A 22794-nucleotide genomic window follows, 5' to 3' on the forward strand; every position below is an offset into this window, starting at 1 on the left:
TGAATATTTATCTGACACCCCAGGTGAGCAACCAACTCATGTTTCGCCACCAGATATTTCAGTACCTCTTATTTGCAGGCAAATTAACATTCTTGTTTGCCTCAATCTCTCCACACTACAACTATGGCAACATTCTATTCACAGTTCTTCACTGGGTCATTTCCAGCATGACGACTATCCCCAGAATTCTGTTGCAAGGCTTACAGTGCAAATTGATTGCAAAGAATATATCTTGATTGTCCTATCTGTCTTTCAGTAACCACACCAACAATAGGTCCTAAATCCTACATCTGAAAAGTCCAACCCACACACTCCACCAAACTGTGTTCTCAGACACACACTGCAACCACAAAAAGTAAGACAACTAAAGGACCAGGCTTTGGCTATCAATGCATCCTCTTCAAACTCAGAGATAGATTAAAGACGTGGGCCCAATTCACAGAACTAATCTGAGACAGAATCCTAAGCTTACTACTTTTGGTATTCACAAAAGGCACTTATTACATTCTTTGAACACCAAAAGTAATAAGTGCCTTCTGTGAATACCAAAAGTAGTACGTTTAGGATTTTGTCTCAGATTAGTTCTGTGAATCGGACCCTTGGTTTTTGCAGACCCTAATCTACAATCTGTCCTCCCTGCTCCCTCTTGATCTCTGTCCTTGTGGCTCAGTACAAGGAAATCTCTTGTGGCATGTAGCATGTTATAAAAATTAAAATATGTTAACAATTAAATATGTACACAAAATGCCAATTCAACTATTGTGGGGAGAATATCAGAGAAGAGCAGGAGGTACCCAAACAGTAGAATGATCCATTGTTGTTCAAGATAACACTAGCATGACAAATCAGCAGGTGGAAAGATGGAATGTGAAGATGGAAGATCACAGGCTAAAAAATATTTAAAATGTATGTTAGGTCACTATGGGAAATGTGGGGTATTTGTTAAGGGAGTAGTGGCCCACCTTAAGTAATATGCACAATTCAAGCAAGGTTAAACCTTTAAAGTCACTACATTAACCTGAGCTCAACCCTCTGTTAACTATGACACAGAGCACATAGGCTGAACTTAGAGGCAAAGTGTAAAGTATGTATGCAGTACCAAAACAGTATAAAGTCAAAACACTACATGAGAAAAATCCTCCACCAATTTAGGAAAATAGAGTACATCTATTTTCACAAATACAATTACACCATAATTACATAAATCCAATAAGGGAGACCAGATATGATTTTTTAAAGTTTAAGGGTCAAAATAGCACCAAAAAGCATTAAGCTCCAACCAAGGCCATCTGGTTGCGCTTGACCAGTACCCAGGTGCAAGTGAAGGACGATCATAATAGATTGCTGGTTGAATATAGAAACTAGGTATGACCTGATCAGAAGCTTTTTCTATCGGACTTAGTTTCTGGAATGGAACGCAAAAATCCTCAGCAAATCGTGGAACTGGTCAGCTGAACATTTTCAGAAAAGGCCTCTTGTAGCGTGTTGTGTCCGTGTAGCTTGAACAGGTGGCCAGCCTTAAGCCCAGTATTTTAGACTCTCCTAAGGTCACAGAGAGCAGGTCCACCCCCCTTCTGTTCTTCCACAGGTCAGTTAAGAATGTCTTCTGAGATGGGTACTGTGGGTGCCACATTGATGCCTGGCACCAGCCTGTACGAGGGGGTGACACTTGGCCCGTCTTTAATCAATATGGTGAGATTTTCCAGGTTAACGCTACCCACTTTTGCAGCACTTCCAGTATGCCCTACTTAAAACAATCCCCAAGTGCCCCTCTCCACCTAAATCAAAGACAATATTACTTTATCCCATGCTGCAGTGCCTGGGTGCCCACCCCAGAGGTGTAGCCAAGGAAATGAGCAACCTCTTTCCTGTGGTCATTTCCCTGCAGCTCCTCTACCACTGGGGCTGGTGCTGACTATAGGAACAAAAGTAGAGTTGTGTCAAGGTTTCAGCTGACCACAGGTTAGACCTCTTTGAAGTCAATCAAGTTCCTGGGCACATCCTGGAAGGTCATTCTGCCAGAGGAACAGAACACTGTCCACACCAAATTTCTTTGTCTTACCTCTGTGAGCATTTCACACCTCATCAAGGGGCTATTTAGCTGTCAGGTTACATCTGGGACTCATGCAAATGGTGCGCCTGAGGCATTAGATAGAGAAAAGGAAACTTTCTAGAAGTGTCTTTTCCGAAATGTTTATTAGATATCCAACAGTGAATTGATCTTGTAATACATATTTAAAAAAATTAAAGAATGGAAATTGTAGCTGCTTCCTAGTCCGAGATAACATCATTCAATTTAATAATGTGTCTCAGTGCTTTCCTATGTAGCAGCTACCCTGCTACAGTGAAAATGTATTTAAGTGCATTTTCATGGTAAGGACATATTTAACAATTAACTTTTACATGCCTACTTTTAAATTGTTTTACTAATGCTCCCTCCCTTATGGGCAGTAAGGCCTACTTGGGGTGAGTTGTTAATATTCAAAATGAGGGTTTAGGCCTGCCCAACGTTTCGCCTGTCAATTTGCAGTTCACAATTGCACAGTCAGGCTTCACATGGCAAGCTTGATGTCATGTTTACATTGTCACTGTAGTGGATAGGACAATGGGTGTTACAGTCCACTTGTAGCATTTAACTTACATACCCTAGAGCACTTTTGGTACTAGAGAATTATAAGTAATTTACATATGGCGATTAGTGCTATGCCAATTTCATCATGTTGAAAAGAGGAACAGAAGCACTTAACTACTGATTAGCAGGGGTAAAGTGCACAGCAAATATTTAATGCCCAGCAAAGGCGAAACGATTCTGTAATGGCCCTGCAGAATGGACAGATTCTCAAGTCACATGGTACAACTCATTGCTTATGCATCAGCTGGAAGATTGTGGTAAGTTAGGCCAGCAAGTCAGATGGGCAAATGAAAGTGTGTGACAGTCTACAAGACGCATCTCAAGAGATGATATTCAAAAAAGAAACATCAAAACATGGTCGATTTGTTCAAGAATATATATTGTTTACAAGAATTTAAAGTGTGCATGTTTTGTCTATGCAGGAAGTTTCTTCTGAACTGGTCTCCAAGAAATATTCAGAACAGTTTGACCACGGAGCAGCAGCAGAAAGCCAATTTACATATCAATCATGTGTCAAAGCAAGAAACTTTGGTTTCCAAGTCTGCCTTGAATCTCATTCACAAAATGCAGCATTTGTGAAAAATTCACCACTATACCAAGTCGTCGGAGAGCATGAAGCTAAAGTGGTGGTAAAACCAGGTACAGTGATGAGCGCAAATATTGTGGTTTCACAGGTAGGGAGTAGGAATGGATTTGGGATCAGTGCACCTGAGCTCTGATTTCTGAAGCCTTTCATGGTGAATGCTTATCTGAGTATGGTCATCATTGTCCAAAGCAGACATCTTTTGTGATTTGATAACAATTATTCTTCCACTTGGTTCTCCATGATGATGTCACAAATCATGTCCCCATTTTGCCATCCTCTCACAACACTATTTTTGCTTCAGGTCATCCACACATTTCTGCTCTCTAATTGCCCTGCCCTTGTTAGAGTCAGGATGCGAGCTGATATGCACTTTATGTCACAACTGGAATAGTGGGAACAGAATTTGCTGGTGGAAAATGTATTGGGGCATTTATGCAGGTGCTATTGTAGGCAGCAAACATCTTAAAGATCATGAACCATCATAGTAATATAGTGGTTATTGTGCCAGGTAAAATCACGGCAGAAGTCCAGACATAGTTAATCTTTGGACATGTTATGATGCAGCTAATGTACAGACTGTAAGTTCTATTTCCTGGGTCTTATTTGTGACCCCTTTCACCACAATAATATAGAAATCAACCCATCCAGGTGTTCATATTTGATGCCTATACATGAAAGACAAAATGCCCTTATAATCACCCAAACATATACATGGTGTGTGGTGATCAGTGTGCACCGCACACATCTTTAGTTGCTCACTAGAGTGTGTCCGGTAAGTTGCCATAGTCAGCGGGCATGGACATGCTGCCTAACAAGGCTACAACCTATTACAATCTCCCTGTTTGAGACATTTTTAAATTGTTGGTCAGGTTTCATGACTGGTATCTATCCTTCTACAAACATTTATATTCATATTACTCTTTGCTTAAAAGCAACTATGCATCCTTCAATGTGAGGGTTTCGAATATGAACCATAAAGGAAAGAACAAACCTGCAATGGGATCAAGATTTTCCTTCCAATCACTGCCATGTTTTTATCAGTGTGATAGTTTCAGAAGCAGCATATCCACTCCTTCAGTGGTATGCCCTCCATGAGGTATTCTAACAACCTCAACTAACATCTGTGTTGTGTGCTTGCAGCTCATACTGATGTGGCCATTGAAAAACTGCTACTTGAGATCCAGGCTGGGCCAAAAGCAGCTTCAAAGATAATCTCTTTGGTAGCTCTGGAGGAAAACGAGGAACACGAAGACTCCATGGTGCAAATGAGACTGAAGAAAATTCTGGGAATAGACAAGCTAAGGGTAATTTACCTTATTGAGAAAATAACCATGTTAAAACCTTCTGGCCTTTATATAAAAATCATCTTTAGAACAGAATTACTAGGCATTGTCTGATAACGTTTTGCAAGATGTGGAACTTCACATCAGAGTATGATTCATCTGCTTTGAGGCCTTTTGAATATAACAAAAACTAGTGTCTAAACACAGTGTCTGATTGCCAATATCAGATCATATTTTCTTTAAGCTAACTGTCACAGCCCCTGCATTTCTTTTATATGTATTTCCCTCTATTATTTGCACACCCTAGGGCAAGGCTGGTTCTCTTGGTTAGACCAGTGCCCTCTACTTATTGCATTTGTCCCTACTGTGAGGGTCTCATTGAGGGAATCTGGTCTTGCAACCTTCCCCAACAGCCCTATTGGCTCTTGCATGTCATTAGTTCTCATCTACAGACAGTCTTAGCTGGCTGTTGTGAATTAAATACTGTCCCCAATAAATTAAAATACATATGTATGGTGCATTTTGGACCCTTGTACATTATCAGGTGCCTATCTTATCTATCTCATTCCCCTGTTTCTTATTTGATGGCTTTCTCTCTGTTGTTTGATTGTTCTTACCCTCTTGCTGTGTTGTTTCTGCTCTTAAATCTTACTCCCACTCTCTGAGTTGGTCTGTACCTTCATGCACAGCTATTCCATTGTTTCTCCTGCTCTTTCCATCTGGCTTTACATTAAAAAAGAAAAATTTTAAACTCCAGGTTAGCAGTTACTCCCTAACCCCTCCCCTTCCCTGTTGGAGACATGAGTTTACTCCTCAACCCACTCTTCTTTTGCTGTCTCACTTCTCCCTATCGCATTTAAAAAAATAAAAAATTGGGGACATCCCAGATGCTTCAATTAGCTCCCGGACCACTCCTGTTAATTGACAGTTTAAGGTTTGGGCATCAGCTATTTTGAAATGGCAAATACAAAAATGGAATGGTGGCCACAAAATTCTGCATGTGTGCGTATGCAAGATCATCATCCTGACCTATGTCACATCATCACACATACGTCCGTGATGATACAGGCATACTTTCATATCATTGTGATTCTATTTTCATTGATGTAATTCAAACTTCAACAAACAAGCTTTTTTAATTTGTGCCAAACAGAATTGGCAAAAACATTGGCAAAACCGATACATCTGCATTGCTTTAAAATGCAAAACAAATTGGCTTAGCCAGAGGGTGTTCTCTGTAGTGGTGCCTTATCCTTCCTCTAACTCACAAGTCCACTACCACCACCACCAACTTCACAAACTGTATGATTAAGGTAGCAGACAGAATGAGATCTAACTGCCTGAAACTCAACACCAGCGAGACAAAAGTGATGATCTTTGGGAACAAGAACTCTCATTGGGACCTGGTGACAATCAGGGCTCAGACCTACACCCACACCCACACCAAATGGCCACGCCAGAAGTTTGATAATCATTCTGGACAACAAGCTCAACATGGCAGCACAAGTCATTGCAGTATTCTCGTCCTGTTTCCATGTTCTATGCATGTTCCGCAAGATTTTCAAATGGCTACCCCTGTACACCAGGCATGCCATCATGCAAGCCCTCATCACAAGCAGATTAGACTATGACAACGCACTCTATGCCGAGATCTTGAACCATCTCCTCCACTAACTCCAGATTACCCAAAATGCTGCAGCCAGAATCATCCCTGACCGCCCATTATGCACTCACATCTCACCACACCTCAGAGAGCTCCACTGACACCCCATTTACAAACACTTTCAATTCAAACTCCTCTCACAAGCATACAAGGCACAACATCAGACCAACTTACCTGAATAACTGCCATCACTTTCACCAACCCACCAGAAACCTACTCTCAGCCTCACTTGAAAAAAAAAACCTGCATATAGAAAAGCAGAACGGGAAGTCAAGCATTCTCCTACATCACACCCAAGACCTGGAACGTCCTCCTTCAGCACATCAGGGCCTCCTCCTCACTACTTGAATTCCGCCAGAAGCTGAAGACCTGGCTCTTCAACTAACTCTGTGGGGCGGACACCCAAAACCTTCCGTTGTATGCCTACATACCTTCTCCAGCGCTTGGAGCCCCTCAAGGGTGATTAGTTGCACTAAACAAATCCACATAACATAGCATAATGTGTGTCTAAATCATGAGTCATATGATTATCATGGAAGAACTACAAGGGTGTGGTATTTTTTAGCTGCATACACAGTTGGATGTGTGTCTAGATTAGAAGTATCCTTATGATGGGTGCTGGGTGGTGGGAGGGACTTGTGACTGATACACACTTTGTGTGTGTTTGTGAGTGTGCGTGTGTGTGTGAGAGAAAGATAGAGAGCAAGGTAACAATGGGTTATGTATGTTGTATTTGTTTGTTGCCCCACCCTTTAAAGAACTCCTTGTTGAGCCATTCAGCATTCCATAATGTTTTTTTTCAAATGCTTTCCTTTCTAAACCTGAAGCAAGTTATAATTTAAAGTTTTAGACATGTAAGTGTACATTTATATGGCTCAGGTTTATTCTTTTGTCTTATTGTGTTTTGTAGACACATTCACACCATGATGACAGCTCAAACTCCAGCTCCAGCTCCAGCTCCCACTCCAGCTCCCACTCTAGCTCCCGCTCTAGCTCCCGCTCTGGCTCACGCTCCAGCTCTAGTTCCAGTTCAAAATCTAGCTCCAGCAGCCGACGCAGCAAAAGCCCTAACCAAGATAGTGGGAAAGTTACTGAAGCTCTGAAGAGCAGGGAGCACAACCAGCCCAAATCTGGCCAGAGGGCACACGATCTCAAACACCAAACCAAAAGGAGTTCCTCTTCTTCCTCTTCATCTGCTCAGAATGCACATGGCCACAACAAGCACCATGCCAAGGAAAGCTCCTCTTCTTCTTCATCCTCTGCTCAGAGTGCAAAGGATCACAAGCATCGCGATCAAGACAAGGAGAAGGACCGCAATGGAAACAAGAACAGGCACCAGAAGCAAAGTAGTAGCAGCAGCAGCAGCAGTTCAAGCAGTGGTAGTAGCAGCAGCAGTGCCCAACAATCCAAACATCAGGGTGACAAGAAACGCAATCCGCACCATGCCTCTGGTCATGCACACAAGAAGAGTAGTAGCAGCAGTTCCAGCAGCAGCCGTTCCAGCAGCTCCAGCAGCAGCAGCAGCCAGGCGAGCCGCAAACATTCTAAGCAACACCAGCACGAAAATAAGAACCAACACCAAAAGCCAGGCCAGCAACACAGAAAGAGCAGCAGCAGCAGCAGTAGCAGCAGCAGCAGCAGTAGCAGCAGCCAGAATTCCAGACATCAGGTGAACCCCTTATGCTATGGTATGGTTTCTGAATGTAGGGCTCAGGTTAGGACAGCATGCACATCATAATTTTAGCAAAACGTAAATGCTATGATAATGCACAGTTTAACAACAAGTATTACAGTTTGGTAGTATAACAGTATTATCATAACATAGTATGTGTCGCTTTCTACCTACACTACCTCTGCAATAGTCATGTGACATTAGTTTAGACATGCAACCTAGTCACAAAAGTCGGTATTATTTCCCTGTGGCCATGATCAGAATACAACCTATCAGTAAAAGATTGTTGGGTGCACACAGTGTTATTTAGAATTCATCCAAAAATGTAGCTGATTTGTGAAGATTCAAATTATCCCTCGAAGATGGGCAAAGTTGGCAAACTTGGGACCTCACAAAGCCCACCAAGATTCCCAAGTACACCCATTTTCATTTTGGAAAACATTTTTATAAGGCAATTCTCCTAATAATGTTTTTACATACTTTTCCATCAGCAAATCCACTTTTAGTGGAAGTTTTTCTTCCACTATGTGTTTGTTTGAAAAGTAGAAAAAACGTTCTGAATTTGATAAACCAAACCTTCAGAACTTTGAAGTTGTGTATTTATCTATTTGATAAATATAAACATTTTGAATGGGTAACTATGATATATCAATGTAATGGTTTTATTTACTATTTAAGGGGCATAATCCAGATGTTAAATGATAAACAGTGTGGCAGGTTTTAGAAGACAGCTCAGCTGGTTAAGGCAGCAACTGTCCCCTGGGCCGTGGTCTGAATCCCGGCAACGTTTAAATGGCTTTTCATCCTTCTCATGTAGCAGGCCAGCTGTTTATGGTTGGTATTAAGAGTACTCTCACAAAAAGAAAAACAGATAGAGACACACGAGGGTATCCGAAAGGCTTGAATCACAATAAATACAGCTAATGGCCATTTTCACAGTATCAAAGTACCATCAATTAAAAAAAAATTTAAACATGACTTTCTTATCTTTCTTTCACCTTGCAGAGTCCAGCGATTTTTGAATATCGATTCAAACCAGCAAACAGACGAGGAGTAAGTGTTTTAATCTATACTTCTACGGCAGAGATTTGTAAGGTGCACACTTTTATGTTCAACCTGGTCAGCAGTGAGCTGAAAAAGCAAACACTCATACCAACTAAGAAGCCCATCCCTTAATTTAAAAATGACTAAAAGCATCATGCCATTCTATGCATGATAGAATCATATCTTAATGGAAATACCTGATGGACATTACCATTTCCTGCATTCAGATGTAGGTTTTAGGTTTTAGACTTCGGGCCTTACATGTCTAGGGCAAATATCAAAGCAAATCCAACTGATTAAATAAAAATACCAACTGAACGTAAAGGGCTCACCAAGCACCAGTTCGTAGTCTCAAGATGCAATTAGAATTGTCCACAATGCAGTTCATTAAATGTCCAAAACCCATAAGCAAAGAACCAGATCCAGAAGAAATCATTAGGATGAATTTGCCCTTGGGTATATATCTTAATCGCTAATAATATATGTTAAATGCAGCATCCCATTATTATAAGAACTGCCTGGTAATGGTTGTAGAAATATCAAGAAAAATATTATTAAAAATAATGACTATAGAACGGCTGAATGTGCAGTGATGATCAGATACAGTTAGTATAGTTTTAGTTAAAGATGCAGACACTTGAAAACAGCAGAGCAGAAAGAGATGGGGTGAATATAAAACAAATGTAAGTTTCGAGAGGCATGAATAACTTTCAGAGGGCAAGACAAGAAAACATATCTTTCAACCTTGGGAAGAGGGGATCTGGGGCACATGGAGCTGTGGATATAAACGTGATTATAAAGTTACACCAACCTGTCAAGCCCTGTTCTACTTCACTGTTTAATATAGTGACATGTCCACTTAAGGACTGGAGGGGTTTGCCATACGAAGTTGAATTTCCCACCTATACAACCAATTTCAGCACTCTCCTCTAAACAAATTTGAAACATATCTATCTCATGTATACAAATGTATGATGCTTAACAAGCAGTGTGTTTGACTCCATTTATCATGAAGATAGCAATGTCCTATATTGGTTTTAAAATTATATTTTTCAAAATTGATCTAGCCGTGTAATCAACGCGTTTCATTCAAAAGAAATTCTTCAGGACACAATAGTGGTAGTCATGTGTTCCTGTTTAAGTTCTTGTTGTATATAAATCAGTTGCTCTAACTTATTTTACATTAATGTAGCTCATGAACTAATGTTCAGGTTTTTCGTGAATGCAAAGTGCTATATGTTCCATTTCTCATCTAATTATCTCAAAGTACATTTATATTATTTTAAGTACACATTCTCATGAATGTTTTTAGAAAACCAGATGGTTTCTGACATAATATTTCGAAATATCCTGAAACACCAAGCAACAATTCTGCGTTGGAAGAGTGGGATTTTCCCTACTAAAACTCGTGCTCTAAAGGGATATGCAGAAATATCTCCAGGGTTTTATATCATAATTGTTATTATGTGGACCACTGTATTCTAAAGTGTACAATCCTCAGACAGCCTATAGATTTAGGGACGTGCTCCAGATGGCGGAAGAGATTTGAAAACTTAGGGGCTGATTACGAGTAGTAAGGGAACCGCTAACGCTTTTCAACGGTTTGGCAGCCCACTTCCTTGGAAGTCCGACAGCTGGATTACGAACAGGGCAGGGAGATTGCCTCAAGAATGCTGCCACCGCCGACATGTCTGCTACTGCGGCGGCGAGTCAGAGGTGGCCCATAGTAGTGGTCCCGGCATTGTTTCTGCTGGGCTTTTCACACCTTTTTGCTGACTTTTTAATGGCAGGCACATGGCCATGCGAGAGTTGGCGGAAAGGCATTTTAAGGAGACAAATATTGAGCGGAAGATAATGTTGCTCATGTGAAATGTCACTGTTTCACATGGAATACGCTACAGTACCTTTATGTCAGGCCTCACAGTGCCAAAAAGCAGGAGGAATTGAAAAGCACACATACGCCCAACTGGTTGGGATCATGTTCCGGATGTGTCAAGCAGAAAGCAGTGTGTGCATCATAAATATCCTCGGGCTTGTTTCCTGCATGAAGGGCACCACCATCATTACTCTGCTGCCATTCATCACCAGCCCCATGGGAACCTCCCAATACTGCAGGAAGGGAGGCCAGATGCTCAGCGGAGTGCTTGGTCCCATTGCTGCAGCAGGATGTTGTAGTGTTGCCGACTGTGGAGCGTACCACAGCGGCACACGCCCCCTCCCACTGTTTCCCCTTTGATTACCCCTCTAGCGTGAGGGGGCAGTTTGTTGAGTCCGACGTGTGTGTGGACCACGTAAGTAGGCAATAAAAAGCCCAGGGCTCTGGGCGTGGTTAAGTAGTTTACTGGCCACCAAAGTAAACACGTGTGTCTTGTGCAGTCTGTCTGAGAGGCCCGCACTGCTACACCACATTGGGGACGAGGTGGTTGCACTTCCGGCCCCTGCATGCCCGTCCAGTCACCGATGCTGAAGCAGCCGAAGCAGCGGCCACCGAAGAATACGTCCGGTTGATCGTCGAACGGTCACGACCACGGCCTATGTCCCTGGAGGAAGTGGCGAGTGCCACCAAGAACGATGACTGCATCCAAATAGCTATCCGCGCCCTAGAGTTGGACGACTGGAAGGCGCTACAAAGCCCAGCATCTTTCCTCACCCCAGACGCCCAGGCGGCCCTAAAAGCCCTGTATCAAGTCAGGCATGAACTGTCCATCTCAGCCGAAGGATGCCTCCTGAGAGGCCCTCGCCTGGTACTGCCCAACAGCCTCACCCAACGAGCGGCTTTGCTAGCCCACGGGTCACACCAAGGGATCGTCAAGTCCAAGAGCAGACTCCGGAGCAAGTTGTGGTTCCCGGGACTGGACAAAGCGGTTGAGGAGGTGGTCCAAAGTTGCCCAGTGTGCCTAGCGACGAGCCTTCCAAACCCTCCAGCACCTGTGATCACCGAAGAAGGGCCAACGTCCCCGTGGGCACGAGTAAGCGCAGACTTCGGCAGTCTCCCCGGGGGCAAATACATGCTAGTAGTGGTGGACGATTTCTCTCGCTATCCCGAAGTGGAAATTGTAACATCAACAGCAGCGTCGGAGGTAATCCCAAAGTTCGAGAAAATTATTGCCACCCATGGGCTCATGGAGGAGGTCGGCACTGACAATGGACCCCCATTCAATGGCAGTGAGTTCACAGAGTACCTGCAGAGCCACAGCATCAGACAGAGACGGATCACCCCAAGGTGGCCTCAAGCCAATGGGGAGGTCGAAAGGCTGATGAGAACTTTGAATAAGACAATCCAAATTGCAATAGCCGACGGCCACTGTCTGGAGCTGGCTATCTATCAGTTCCTCCGTGAGTATCGACTGACCCCACATTGCACCACAGGAGTGTCTCCAAGCCGTCTCTCTTTCAACCGGGCTATAGCCGACACTATTCCACACCACCCGTCGTGGGAGCTAGCCCCGATCCCCAAGAATCGGTCCATGGAACAGCGCGCCAAGAACAACCAGAATTATTTACAACAAGGGGTGGTGAGGGACAGAGTCTCTGAATTAAGCAGAATACTCTCACCCAGTCAAGAGATCAGGGCTAGATCCAACACCGTTTTTTAGCTCATTGCACCATCCCAGTTTCAGAACCTGGCTGTATGCAAATTAGTCTGTTCCTGTCCCAGTGCATGATGGGAACAGGGCAAACCAAACTACAAAAGCCAATTCTTACACTGGGAAGGAAACAAGCTTCCGGGGACCGGTTTCTGGCATTACAGCCGTCTTCGGCCCGGCTTGCTTGAATCCTGATGGTGCAATGAGCAAGGGACTCATGTCTGAGTATACCCTTCCACGCTTAGGGTGGACAAAATTATTTACAACAAGGGGTGGTGAGGGACAGAGTCTCTGAATTAAGCAGAATACTCTCACCCAGTCAAGAGATCAGGGCTAGATCCAACACCGTTTTTTAGCTCATTGCACCATCCCAGTTTCAGAACCTGGCTGTATGCAAATTAGTCTGTTCCTGTCCCAGTGCATGATGGGAACAGGGCAAACCAAACTACAAAAGCCAATTCTTACACTGGGAAGGAAACAAGCTTCCGGGGACCGGTTTCTGGCATTACAGCCGTCTTCGGCCCGGCTTGCTTGAATCCTGATGGTGCAATGAGCAAGGGACTCATGTCTGAGTATACCCTTCCACACTTAGGGTGGACAAAATTATTTACAACAAGGGGTGGTGAGGGACAGAGTCTCTGAATTAAGCAGAATACTCTCACCCAGTCAAGAGATCAGGGCTAGATCCAACACCGTTTTTTAGCTCATTGCACCATCCCAGTTTCAGAACCTGGCTGTATGCAAATTAGTCTGTTCCTGTCCCAGTGCATGATGGGAACAGGGCAAACCAAACTACAAAAGCCAATTCTTACACTGGGAAGGAAACAAGCTTCCGGGGACCGGTTTCTGGCATTACAGCCGTCTTCGGCCCGGCTTGCTTGAATCCTGATGGTGCAATGAGCAAGGGACTCATGTCTGAGTATACCCTTCCACGCTTAGGGTGGACAAAATTATTTACAACAAGGGGTGGTGAGGGACAGAGTCTCTGAATTAAGCAGAATACTCTCACCCAGTCAAGAGATCAGGGCTAGATCCAACACCGTTTTTTAGCTCATTGCACCATCCCAGTTTCAGAACCTGGCTGTATGCAAATTAGTCTGTTCCTGTCCCAGTGCATGATGGGAACAGGGCAAACCAAACTACAAAAGCCAATTCTTACACTGGGAAGGAAACAAGCTTCCGGGGACCGGTTTCTGGCATTACAGCCGTCTTCGGCCCGGCTTGCTTGAATCCTGATGGTGCAATGAGCAAGGGACTCATGTCTGAGTATACCCTTCCACGCTTAGGGTGGACAAAATTATTTACAACAAGGGGTGGTGAGGGACAGAGTCTCTGAATTAAGCAGAATACTCTCACCCAGTCAAGAGATCAGGGCTAGATCCAACACCGTTTTTTAGCTCATTGCACCATCCCAGTTTCAGAACTTGGCTGTATGCAAATTAGTCTGTTCCTGTCCCAGTGCATGATGGGAACAGGGCAAACCAAACTACAAAAGCCAATTCTTACACTGGGAAGGAAACAAGCTTCCGAGGACCGGTTTCTGGCATTACAGCCGTCTTCGGCCCGGCTTGCTTGAATCCTGATGGTGCAATGAGCAATGGACTCATGTCTGAGTATACCCTTCCACGCTTGGGGTGGACAAAATTATTTACAACAAGGGGTGGTGAGGGACAGAGTCTCTGAATTAAGCAGAATACTCTCACCCAGTCAAGAGATCAGGGCTAGATCCAACACCGTTTTTTAGCTCATTGCACCATCCCAGTTTCAGAACCTGGCTGTATGCAAATTAGTCTGTTCCTGTCCCAGTGCATGATGGGAACAGGGCAAACCAAACTACAAAAGCCAATTCTTACACTAGGAAGGAAACAAGCTTCCAGGGACCGGTTTCTGGCATTACAGCCGTCTTTGGCCCGGCTTGCTTGAATCCTGATGGTGCAATGAGCAAGGGACTCATGTCTGAGTATACCCTTCCACGCTTAGGGTGGACAAAATTATTTACAACAAGGGGTGGTGAGGGACAGAGTCTCTGAATTAAGCAGAATACTCTCACCCAGTCAAGAGATCAGGGCTAGATCCAACACCGTTTTTTAGCTCATTGCACCATCCCAGTTTCAGAACCTGGCTGTATGCAAATTAGTCTGTTCCTGTCCCAGTGCATGATGGGAACAGGGCAAACCAAACTACAAAAGCCAATTCTTACACTGGGAAGGAAACAAGCTTCCGGGGACCGGTTTCTGGCATTACAGCCGTCTTCGGCCCGGCTTGCTTGAATCCTGATGGTGCAATGAGCAAGGGACTCATGTCTGAGTATACCCTTCCACGCTTAGGGTGGACAAAATTATTTACAACAAGGGGTGGTGAGGGACAGAGTCTCTGAATTAAGCAGAATACTCTCACCCAGTCAAGAGATCAGGGCTAGATCCAACACCGTTTTTTAGCTCATTGCACCATCCCAGTTTCAGAACCTGGCTGTATGCAAATTAGTCTGTTCCTGTCCCAGTGCATGATGGGAACAGGGCAAACCAAACTACAAAAGCCAATTCTTACACTGGGAAGGAAACAAGCTTCCGGGGACCGGTTTCTGGCATTACAGCCGTCTTCGGCCCGGCTTGCTTGAATCCTGATGGTGCAATGAGCAAGGGACTCATGTCTGAGTATACCCTTCCACGCTTAGGGTGGACAAAATTATTTACAACAAAGGGTGGTGAGGGACAGAGTCTCTGAATTAAGCAGAATACTCTCACCCAGTCAAGAGATCAGGGCTAGATCCAACACCGTTTTTTAGCTCATTGCACCAACCCAGTTTCAGAACCTGGCTGTATGCAAATTAGTCTGTTCCTGTCCCAGTGCATGATGGGAACAGGGCAAACCAAACTACAAAAGCCAATTCTTACACTGGGAAGGAAACAAGCTTCCGGGGACCGGTTTCTGGCATTACAGCCGTCTTCGGCCCGGCTTGCTTGAATCCTGATGGTGCAATGAGCAAGGGACTCATGTCTGAGTATACCCTTCCACGCTTAGGGTGGACAAAATTATTTACAACAAGGGGTGGTGAGGGACAGAGTCTCTGAATTAAGCAGAATACTCTCACCCAGTCAAGAGATCAGGGCTAGATCCAACACCGTTTTTTAGCTCATTGCACCATCCCAGTTTCAGAACCTGGCTGTATGCAAATTAGTCTGTTCCTGTCCCAGTGCATGATGGGAACAGGGCAAACCAAACTACAAAAGCCAATTCTTACACTGGGAAGGAAACAAGCTTCCGGGGACCGGTTTCTGGCATTACAGCCGTCTTCGGCCCGGCTTGCTTGAATCCTGATGGTGCAATGAGCAAGGGACTCATGTCTGAGTATACCCTTCCACACTTAGGGTGGACACAATTATTTACAACAAGGGGTGGTGAGGGACAGAGTCTCTGAATTAAGCAGAATACTCTCACCCAGTCAAGAGATCAGGGCTAGATCCAACACCGTTTTTTAGCTCATTGCACCATCCCAGTTTCAGAACCTGGCTGTATGTAAATTAGTCTGTTCCTGTCCCAGTGCATGATGGGAACAGGGCAACCCAAACTACAAAAGCCAATTCTTACACTGGGAAGGAAACAAGCTTCCGGGGACCGGTTTCTGGCATTACAGCCGTCTTCGGCCCGGCTTGCTTGAATCCTGATGGTGCAATGAGCAAGGGACTCATGTCTGAGTATACCCTTCCACGCTTAGGGTGGACAAAATTATTTACAACAAGGGGTGGTGAGGGACAGAGTCTCTGAATTAAGCAGAATACTCTCACCCAGTCAAGAGATCAGGGCTAGATCCAACACCGTTTTTTAGCTCATTGCACCATCCCAGTTTCAGAACCTGGCTGTATGCAAATTAGTCTGTTCCTGTCCCAGTGCATGATGGGAACAGGGCAAACCAAACTACAAAAGCCAATTCTTACACTGGGAAGGAAACAAGCTTCCGGGGACCGGTTTCTGGCGAACAACCAGAAAGCGTCCCAGAGACGGAGGGCAGCAGACAGCCCGATTCAAGTTGGGGACATGGTCCTGGTCAAAGACCGCCACCCTGGCGGGAAGTTCCGTCTGCCTTTTGAACTTGATCCCTGGAGAGTAACGGAGGTGAATGGGACCATGGTCACTGCCGTCAAAAATGGAGAGACAGTGACAAGGAACATTTCATTTTTTAAACGAACACCCGAAGCAGTAGAAGACCTGGAATCAGACACCTGGCATCTGACCCCCCAGCACCGACCGTCGGAGCCGACGGACGCAGACACTCTGGCGAGCCAAGCCTGTGACCTCACCCCAAGAGGAGAAGAATCAGAGGGACCAACAGAAGACCCCAATGGCAACGAGAGAGAGACAGAAGACCAGTCCCAGGCTGCGGCAGAAGGGCGAAGCCAAACGAGATACGGTCTACGCCCGTGGCCCAAACGTTCCCAGAGGTATCGGGACTTCGTGGCCCAGTGTTGGCGCTGAACTGATCAAGATGGCTCACCCCGCCGAGAATAAAGTAAGACTGTTCTGATTTGTACCCCTTTGTAATTTTCCTTTCAGAAACTGCGTCAGAGACTTTTTGCGAACTTTGTTAAGCATAGCCTGCCATGTTCATCGCAGCACCCCTAGTGACTATGAGAAGACTTTTATATATTGTTATATCCCAGTTTGTCTCATCCCTAGGCAAAGGAGGAATGTAGTGTTGCCGACTGTGGAGCGTACCACAGCGGCACACGCCCCCTCCCACTGTTTCCCCTTTGATTACCCCTCTAGCGTGAGGGGGCAGTTGGTTGAGTCCGACGTGTGCGTGGACCACGTAAGTAGGCAATAAAAAGCCCAGGGCTCTGGGCGTGGTTAAGTAGTTTACTGGCCACCAAAGTAAACACGTGTGTCTTGTGCAGTCTGTCTGAGAGGCCCGCACTGCGACACCACAGATGTCTATAACATCGGCTAACTAATAATCAGGCCCTCAATAATGTAATGGGACTGGTTAGATTCTGACCTCAGGTTTATCAGCACATCTAAGCTGCCTTTCCATATTTTCCATGCGATTCAGGATGAAGGCCAAAGCTAGTCGACTGCAACATTTGTTCGCAATAGAAGCAACATTGAGAAAGCTGCCTAGCGCAGGTCTATAGACTTTTGCCATTTCCAAATTGGTGCCCCCAGTCTGTGTGTTTTTACTTCTTCTATTTTCATGCAAGATGTATCTACTCACCACCATCCTTCAATGTTACAGAATCCTAACAGAAAATCTTCCAGCAGCAGTTCTTCCTCAAGATCCAGCTCTTCAAGCAGCAGAAGTGCTTCCTCTGCACATAAAACTCAACACATGGTAAGTGCAACATTCACACAGAAATGCTTCCTTTGAGGGGCCCCAGATTAGTATATTTTAATTTCCCTTACCTAATGAGGACTAGTTTGTGATTTTGCTGCTAGGGTTAACCCTCTCTAAGGGGTTTCTTCTGTGCTCTCCTGTTTTAAGAGCTATTTTTGCATAGAACGAATATGAACTTGTATAATGTAGTTCAGTAATATTTTTACACCTGATATTCTACGAATATAAATAGATAATAATGTTTTTTAAACAGGCATGTATACTGACCAATTTTAAACTAATGCATTTTTATTTTTGTAATGGTTTTTATTAACTATACAATAAATTCATTCCTTCCTTCCTTCCTCTCCTGTTTATCATTTTGCTAACATTGCAACATGCTCCTATGATTGTATATACTGCAAGACCATACTAAAGCCTACACTATGTTATAGACATTTCTGTAGTATTACACAATATATGGATTCTTGACCTATACCCAGATGTATCTGCTATAGGACTGGCAAATGTATGTGTATAGTCAAGCATGAGCAAATATCTCAACATACCTTAAACATTGATGTAACATTTTTGTAAAAATGTGCATTAAGTGCTTCAAATTTTTAGATGTTCGATATTACAGAAGTATTTGGAAATATGTACGAATAAGGAAAAGATGTTCTTAGATAATAACTCTAACTACAGTTCATACATTGTAATGCAAGGTGCATTAACTCCAAGTAAGGGGCTATCTGAGAATGAATGAAGAATGACAGCTAGGCACACACTACGGCACCCCACCCAGTATAGTCAAATACAAGTCAAAACAAAAGATATATTGACCATCTCTAATGGCCAACCACCACAAGGCCATGAATTAAATAAAAAGTTAGGAACAGGATGAGAGGCACTATAATAACACTACAGTTAAGACATTTAAAATTTCAAAAATTCCAATTTCCATGGTTCCCAATGTAAATTCTTTATTAATTTTCTTCTGGATTAAATAAGCAGGCTTCTTCAGGGCACTATAAATGATGTCTAATGAAAACTATGTACAATGACACGCCACATCCCTAGAACCACTCTAAAGATCGTTTTAGTGTTTCCACCTCAACTATTATTCAAAAGCTGCAAGTATATTCGTGAAACCATCACAGTCCATGTCCATTCGAAATAGAATATTAATCAGGAGTCATTACATAATGTAGATGAAGGAGCCACCATAGTCCATGTGTCCATTGACCTGTGTACCTAGTTCACGTATTCCTCAAACCGTCTGAGACATTTTACTCCTGCGTCTCTTCGTTGAGGAATCTCCCTGGGTATAGACGTACACTGACCAAAAAGGATTTACCTGCAGGTCATTGCAATGCAGCTTCTCAGTCATCAGATTTTGATACAACAACAAAAAATTAAGTCGGTACTGTGGTACTCAACACAAAGCCAGTCTTCTGTGGTATTTTAATGTGAAAACAAATCCTCCAAAGTTTTTGATTTTGTAGCCATTAACAGCAAAAAAAGGTTTCAATTCAAAATCTATTTTTTCTAAATGACATAGTTGGGCAGCAAAAGCACTAATTTAACAGAGCAGAGGCCACCAAGGTGTGGCACATCAGCTTCCTCTTACTGCCTAAAAGAGAGACAATATAGACCCCTTGCACCTAAAAATATGGGTACACTCCAGGCAAACACTATCACCACTCTCCTACATTGACAGGTAAACTAGCAAAGACAGGTTCCTTTCTATAAAAGATTTTCTTCTGGGCATATCACCCTGATGTTAAAATATATCCAACAACTACAGCACTGCAGAATCTTCTTCAACAGATGCTGTTTGTCTTTGGTTCCGAGTGACTTAAGTTAAGCTTCATTTTAACTATACTTTGCCATATTTTCCCCATTGTTCTAGCCACACTTTATGGGAGACAACAAGCCCCCAGTTCTGGCAGTTACTGCTCAAGCTGTGAGAAACGACAACAAGAAACAAGGATACCAGGTGATCGTGTACGCCGACTACCATGCCTCCAAACCTCAGATCCAGGCCTATGCAGTTGAAATAACCGGCTCCAGCAGATGGCGCGCTTGTGCAAATGCTGTCATTGTCAACTCTCATGAGGCACAGGTGAGGCACAAGAAACTCAGGTTAAAAGGCAAAGCCACTGTAAGCATGATTTCACTAAGCGTTATATACCGTGTTATAATGTCATGCCACTACTTGAGGCGATTGAACTAGGAAAAAAAATGGTTATTCTTAGAAACTGAAACCCTATTAAAAACCTTACAAATGAAAAACAGAACATTTTGCATAAAGGAATCGTGACACAAATTAATGTCCAAATGGACTCTTGCACTACTGAAGCAAAGCCAAAGAGTTTAGGAATACATTGTGAGGATACAGTGCAGTCTCTGACCGAAATATTTGTTATGAATTTGTGTGTTTTCATCAGAAACTGTTCAGGTAGGTGATCTCGACCGTTATTGGACCCTTTTTTAAAGTAAAGCAAACGGCTTTGAAGACCATTATCTAACTTAGATATACGAAGCTTATTTTCCAATCTAAAAACATGACTGTGACAATCATTTATGGATTGTCCAGTGAATTTTATAAGCTTTCGAGAGTACACTTCTTGCAGTATTGCATCTGTCGGACAAAGACATTTAGAAAAACAATTGAAACTACCCATAGCAGAGATATGGCAAATTAACATTCTTTCTAAAATAGAGCAAGGAACTAAAATTAATAAGCTCTTACTTTCAAATATCATTCTTAAAAGCATGGGCACAGAGATATGTATTCTCCATTACAACATATTTAACCAAACCAAATTCTGTGCTTATTCTATGGTGTTGCTCTCCGGGAATATGCCAGATTCATTGTAGTTAGTTTAATGGGGTAAAAATGGTTGGCAGACTGGGGTGGGCCTTTCTCTGAGAGTCAATGAGAATGATGGGTTATAGGCAAATAAACCACAAGAATAAAGATGTTTAACAAGCCACCAAGTACTCTTGTTGACTGAGTCACACTGCATTGGAAGAAACAGCGATAATGTGGGATCAAGGCAAGGATTACCCCTGTTCTTGATTTTATTTACTATTGGCCCAAGTTCTTAGATCGAGCGGGTTCTCTATTAACTTGACTCTATACACATATAACCCAACGACGTATTTTCACAGCTATCCCTAAGGTCAAATGCACTAAACAACATACTGTTATGACAAATAGTGTACAAGAGTAAGTGCAAGCCAGCAAGAATGGAATAAAACCAGGAGAGAGATTCAACATAAACACGTCCTTTGGGTATTTGGGGTTAGGTCACTTCAATCCCTTAAGAAAACTATAAGAAAATAATATTACAAGTGAAAGTTGACGTAAAGAAGTGGGAAAACATTCACATTTCTGGAATGTGTTGATTTGCATGCCTACAGCAACTTCTAAGGACTACATGACATGCCTCTTTCTGAAAAGAACTCTAGCAAATTTGGATTCGAAAGTGATGGGCACAAATCATCTTGCAATTTTTAGATGATTATAAATGTTGTAAAAGACTAAATTATGTTACTACTAACAAGACCTCCTTTCACAAGTACTAGTATCATATTTCTCTCTTATGCAATCAGAAATATGCAGGTTCACATAGGGTCTTCACAAGTAAAATGACAGAGTTGCAAGTCCTTATGTAAGAGATGATGGTTCTTCGTGATCTACCTTTAGGATCCACAATTGAGCATCAGTGAAAAATCATCAGAGGTCATTCATCAGCCCTGCCTTAGAACCAAGTGTGTAATTAACTATATATGTCTAAGATTTATACAGATGAGCACCCTTGTAATTACTTGTGATTTTTCCATTCTAAGTGGTTAAACAGGTTTGTTACAAGATGTTTCTGATCATTCACAGTGTCTGGTAGAAAGTTTCCATCTAATTTCATTGTCTTCATAATTACACACGTTTGAAAAAATCCAAGTGTCCTCGCGATTTTTATGGAGATATGTCACAAAGAATTACCAGCACTCGTGGAGCATAGTTCCCCTCAGCCTCGAATTACTGTTGAGGGTACTCAATAACTAAGCTAATCTGCTAGAGGTTTGAGATATGTTTGGGGTCTCTCTCAAAGACAGAACAACTTTGAAGTATTGACACTGATTTATAAATGTATAATTCAGTCACAAAAATAGTCGAGGCTTACTTTTGTCATGCATCAAAAAAAATGAGAGATCTAAATATTATCGGTAAATGTTGCAGTGATTTTAGGTCTAGGTCTAACGCCACAATACTGGACTGTCAATAATAACTTAATTTAACAGGTACTTGCAAATTTAAAGAGGGTATATTGCTTTATTAGGGCATACTATTAATTTATTATGACAGGATAGCAATCACGAAAAGAAGGGAGAAGCATAATTTGTTCATATTCCCAATGCCAAGTATGCTGGTTCGTTTTGTAGCATGATGTCCATTCTCAAGGTTATCAAAGAAAGTTTGCAGACCTCCCATTCTTGCACCACTAGTCTGCAGCTCAAAATGAAATGAAATTACCTCTCAAATAGATAAGCTACTTGATGACTATTTCAAAGGAAGTAATAACTTGTTGCAAGAGACCAAAACCTCACATAAAGGAGCAATAGTGGAACGAAGTGAAGAAATATATAGAACTATGCAAAGTGCTAAAAACAAAGGTGCAGATTTACAAGCCCTTTGCACTGGCACTATGTCACTTTATGTGACGCACTGGCAGTACAATACACTGCCCCATATTTACAAGGACAGGAAAAGCCACCCTGCGTGGCTTTTCCTGTCCTTGTAAATATTGCCCTTTAACACGCAGCACTTTGTGTGAAAGGGGTGTTCCCACGCAACACGCATGGAACGAGACACATTTCCATATTTACAAGGAATCGTAAATCTGGAAATGCGTGTTAATGCTACACCTCCCCAGGGGAGGCGTAGGGAGGCAAAACGAGGAGCAATGTATTAATTTCTCCTCGTTTTGTTTCCTGTTTCTATGCGTGCTGCAT

The 22794-nt window shown here is 43.0% G+C and overlaps 1 protein-coding gene across 1 annotated transcript in view; it reads left to right on the forward strand.

Moving 5' to 3' along the window:
- Nucleotides 1–22794, forward strand: part of LOC144756211 (vitellogenin-A2-like) — a 79936-nt gene that overhangs the window by 43044 nt on the left and 14098 nt on the right. The window contains exons 19-24 of the mRNA XM_078645827.1: nucleotides 3055–3271; nucleotides 4359–4522; nucleotides 7075–7833; nucleotides 8842–8889; nucleotides 17698–17793; nucleotides 19688–19900. Of these exons, the coding sequence (XP_078501953.1) occupies nucleotides 3055–3271; nucleotides 4359–4522; nucleotides 7075–7833; nucleotides 8842–8889; nucleotides 17698–17793; nucleotides 19688–19900 (1497 nt within the window). The remainder of the gene's footprint in view (nucleotides 1–3054; nucleotides 3272–4358; nucleotides 4523–7074; nucleotides 7834–8841; nucleotides 8890–17697; nucleotides 17794–19687; nucleotides 19901–22794) is intronic.

The sequence above is a fragment of the Lissotriton helveticus genome, chromosome 1_1 (genome assembly GCF_964261635.1).
Source record: "Lissotriton helveticus chromosome 1_1, aLisHel1.1, whole genome shotgun sequence".
NCBI lineage: Eukaryota > Metazoa > Chordata > Amphibia > Caudata > Salamandridae > Lissotriton > Lissotriton helveticus.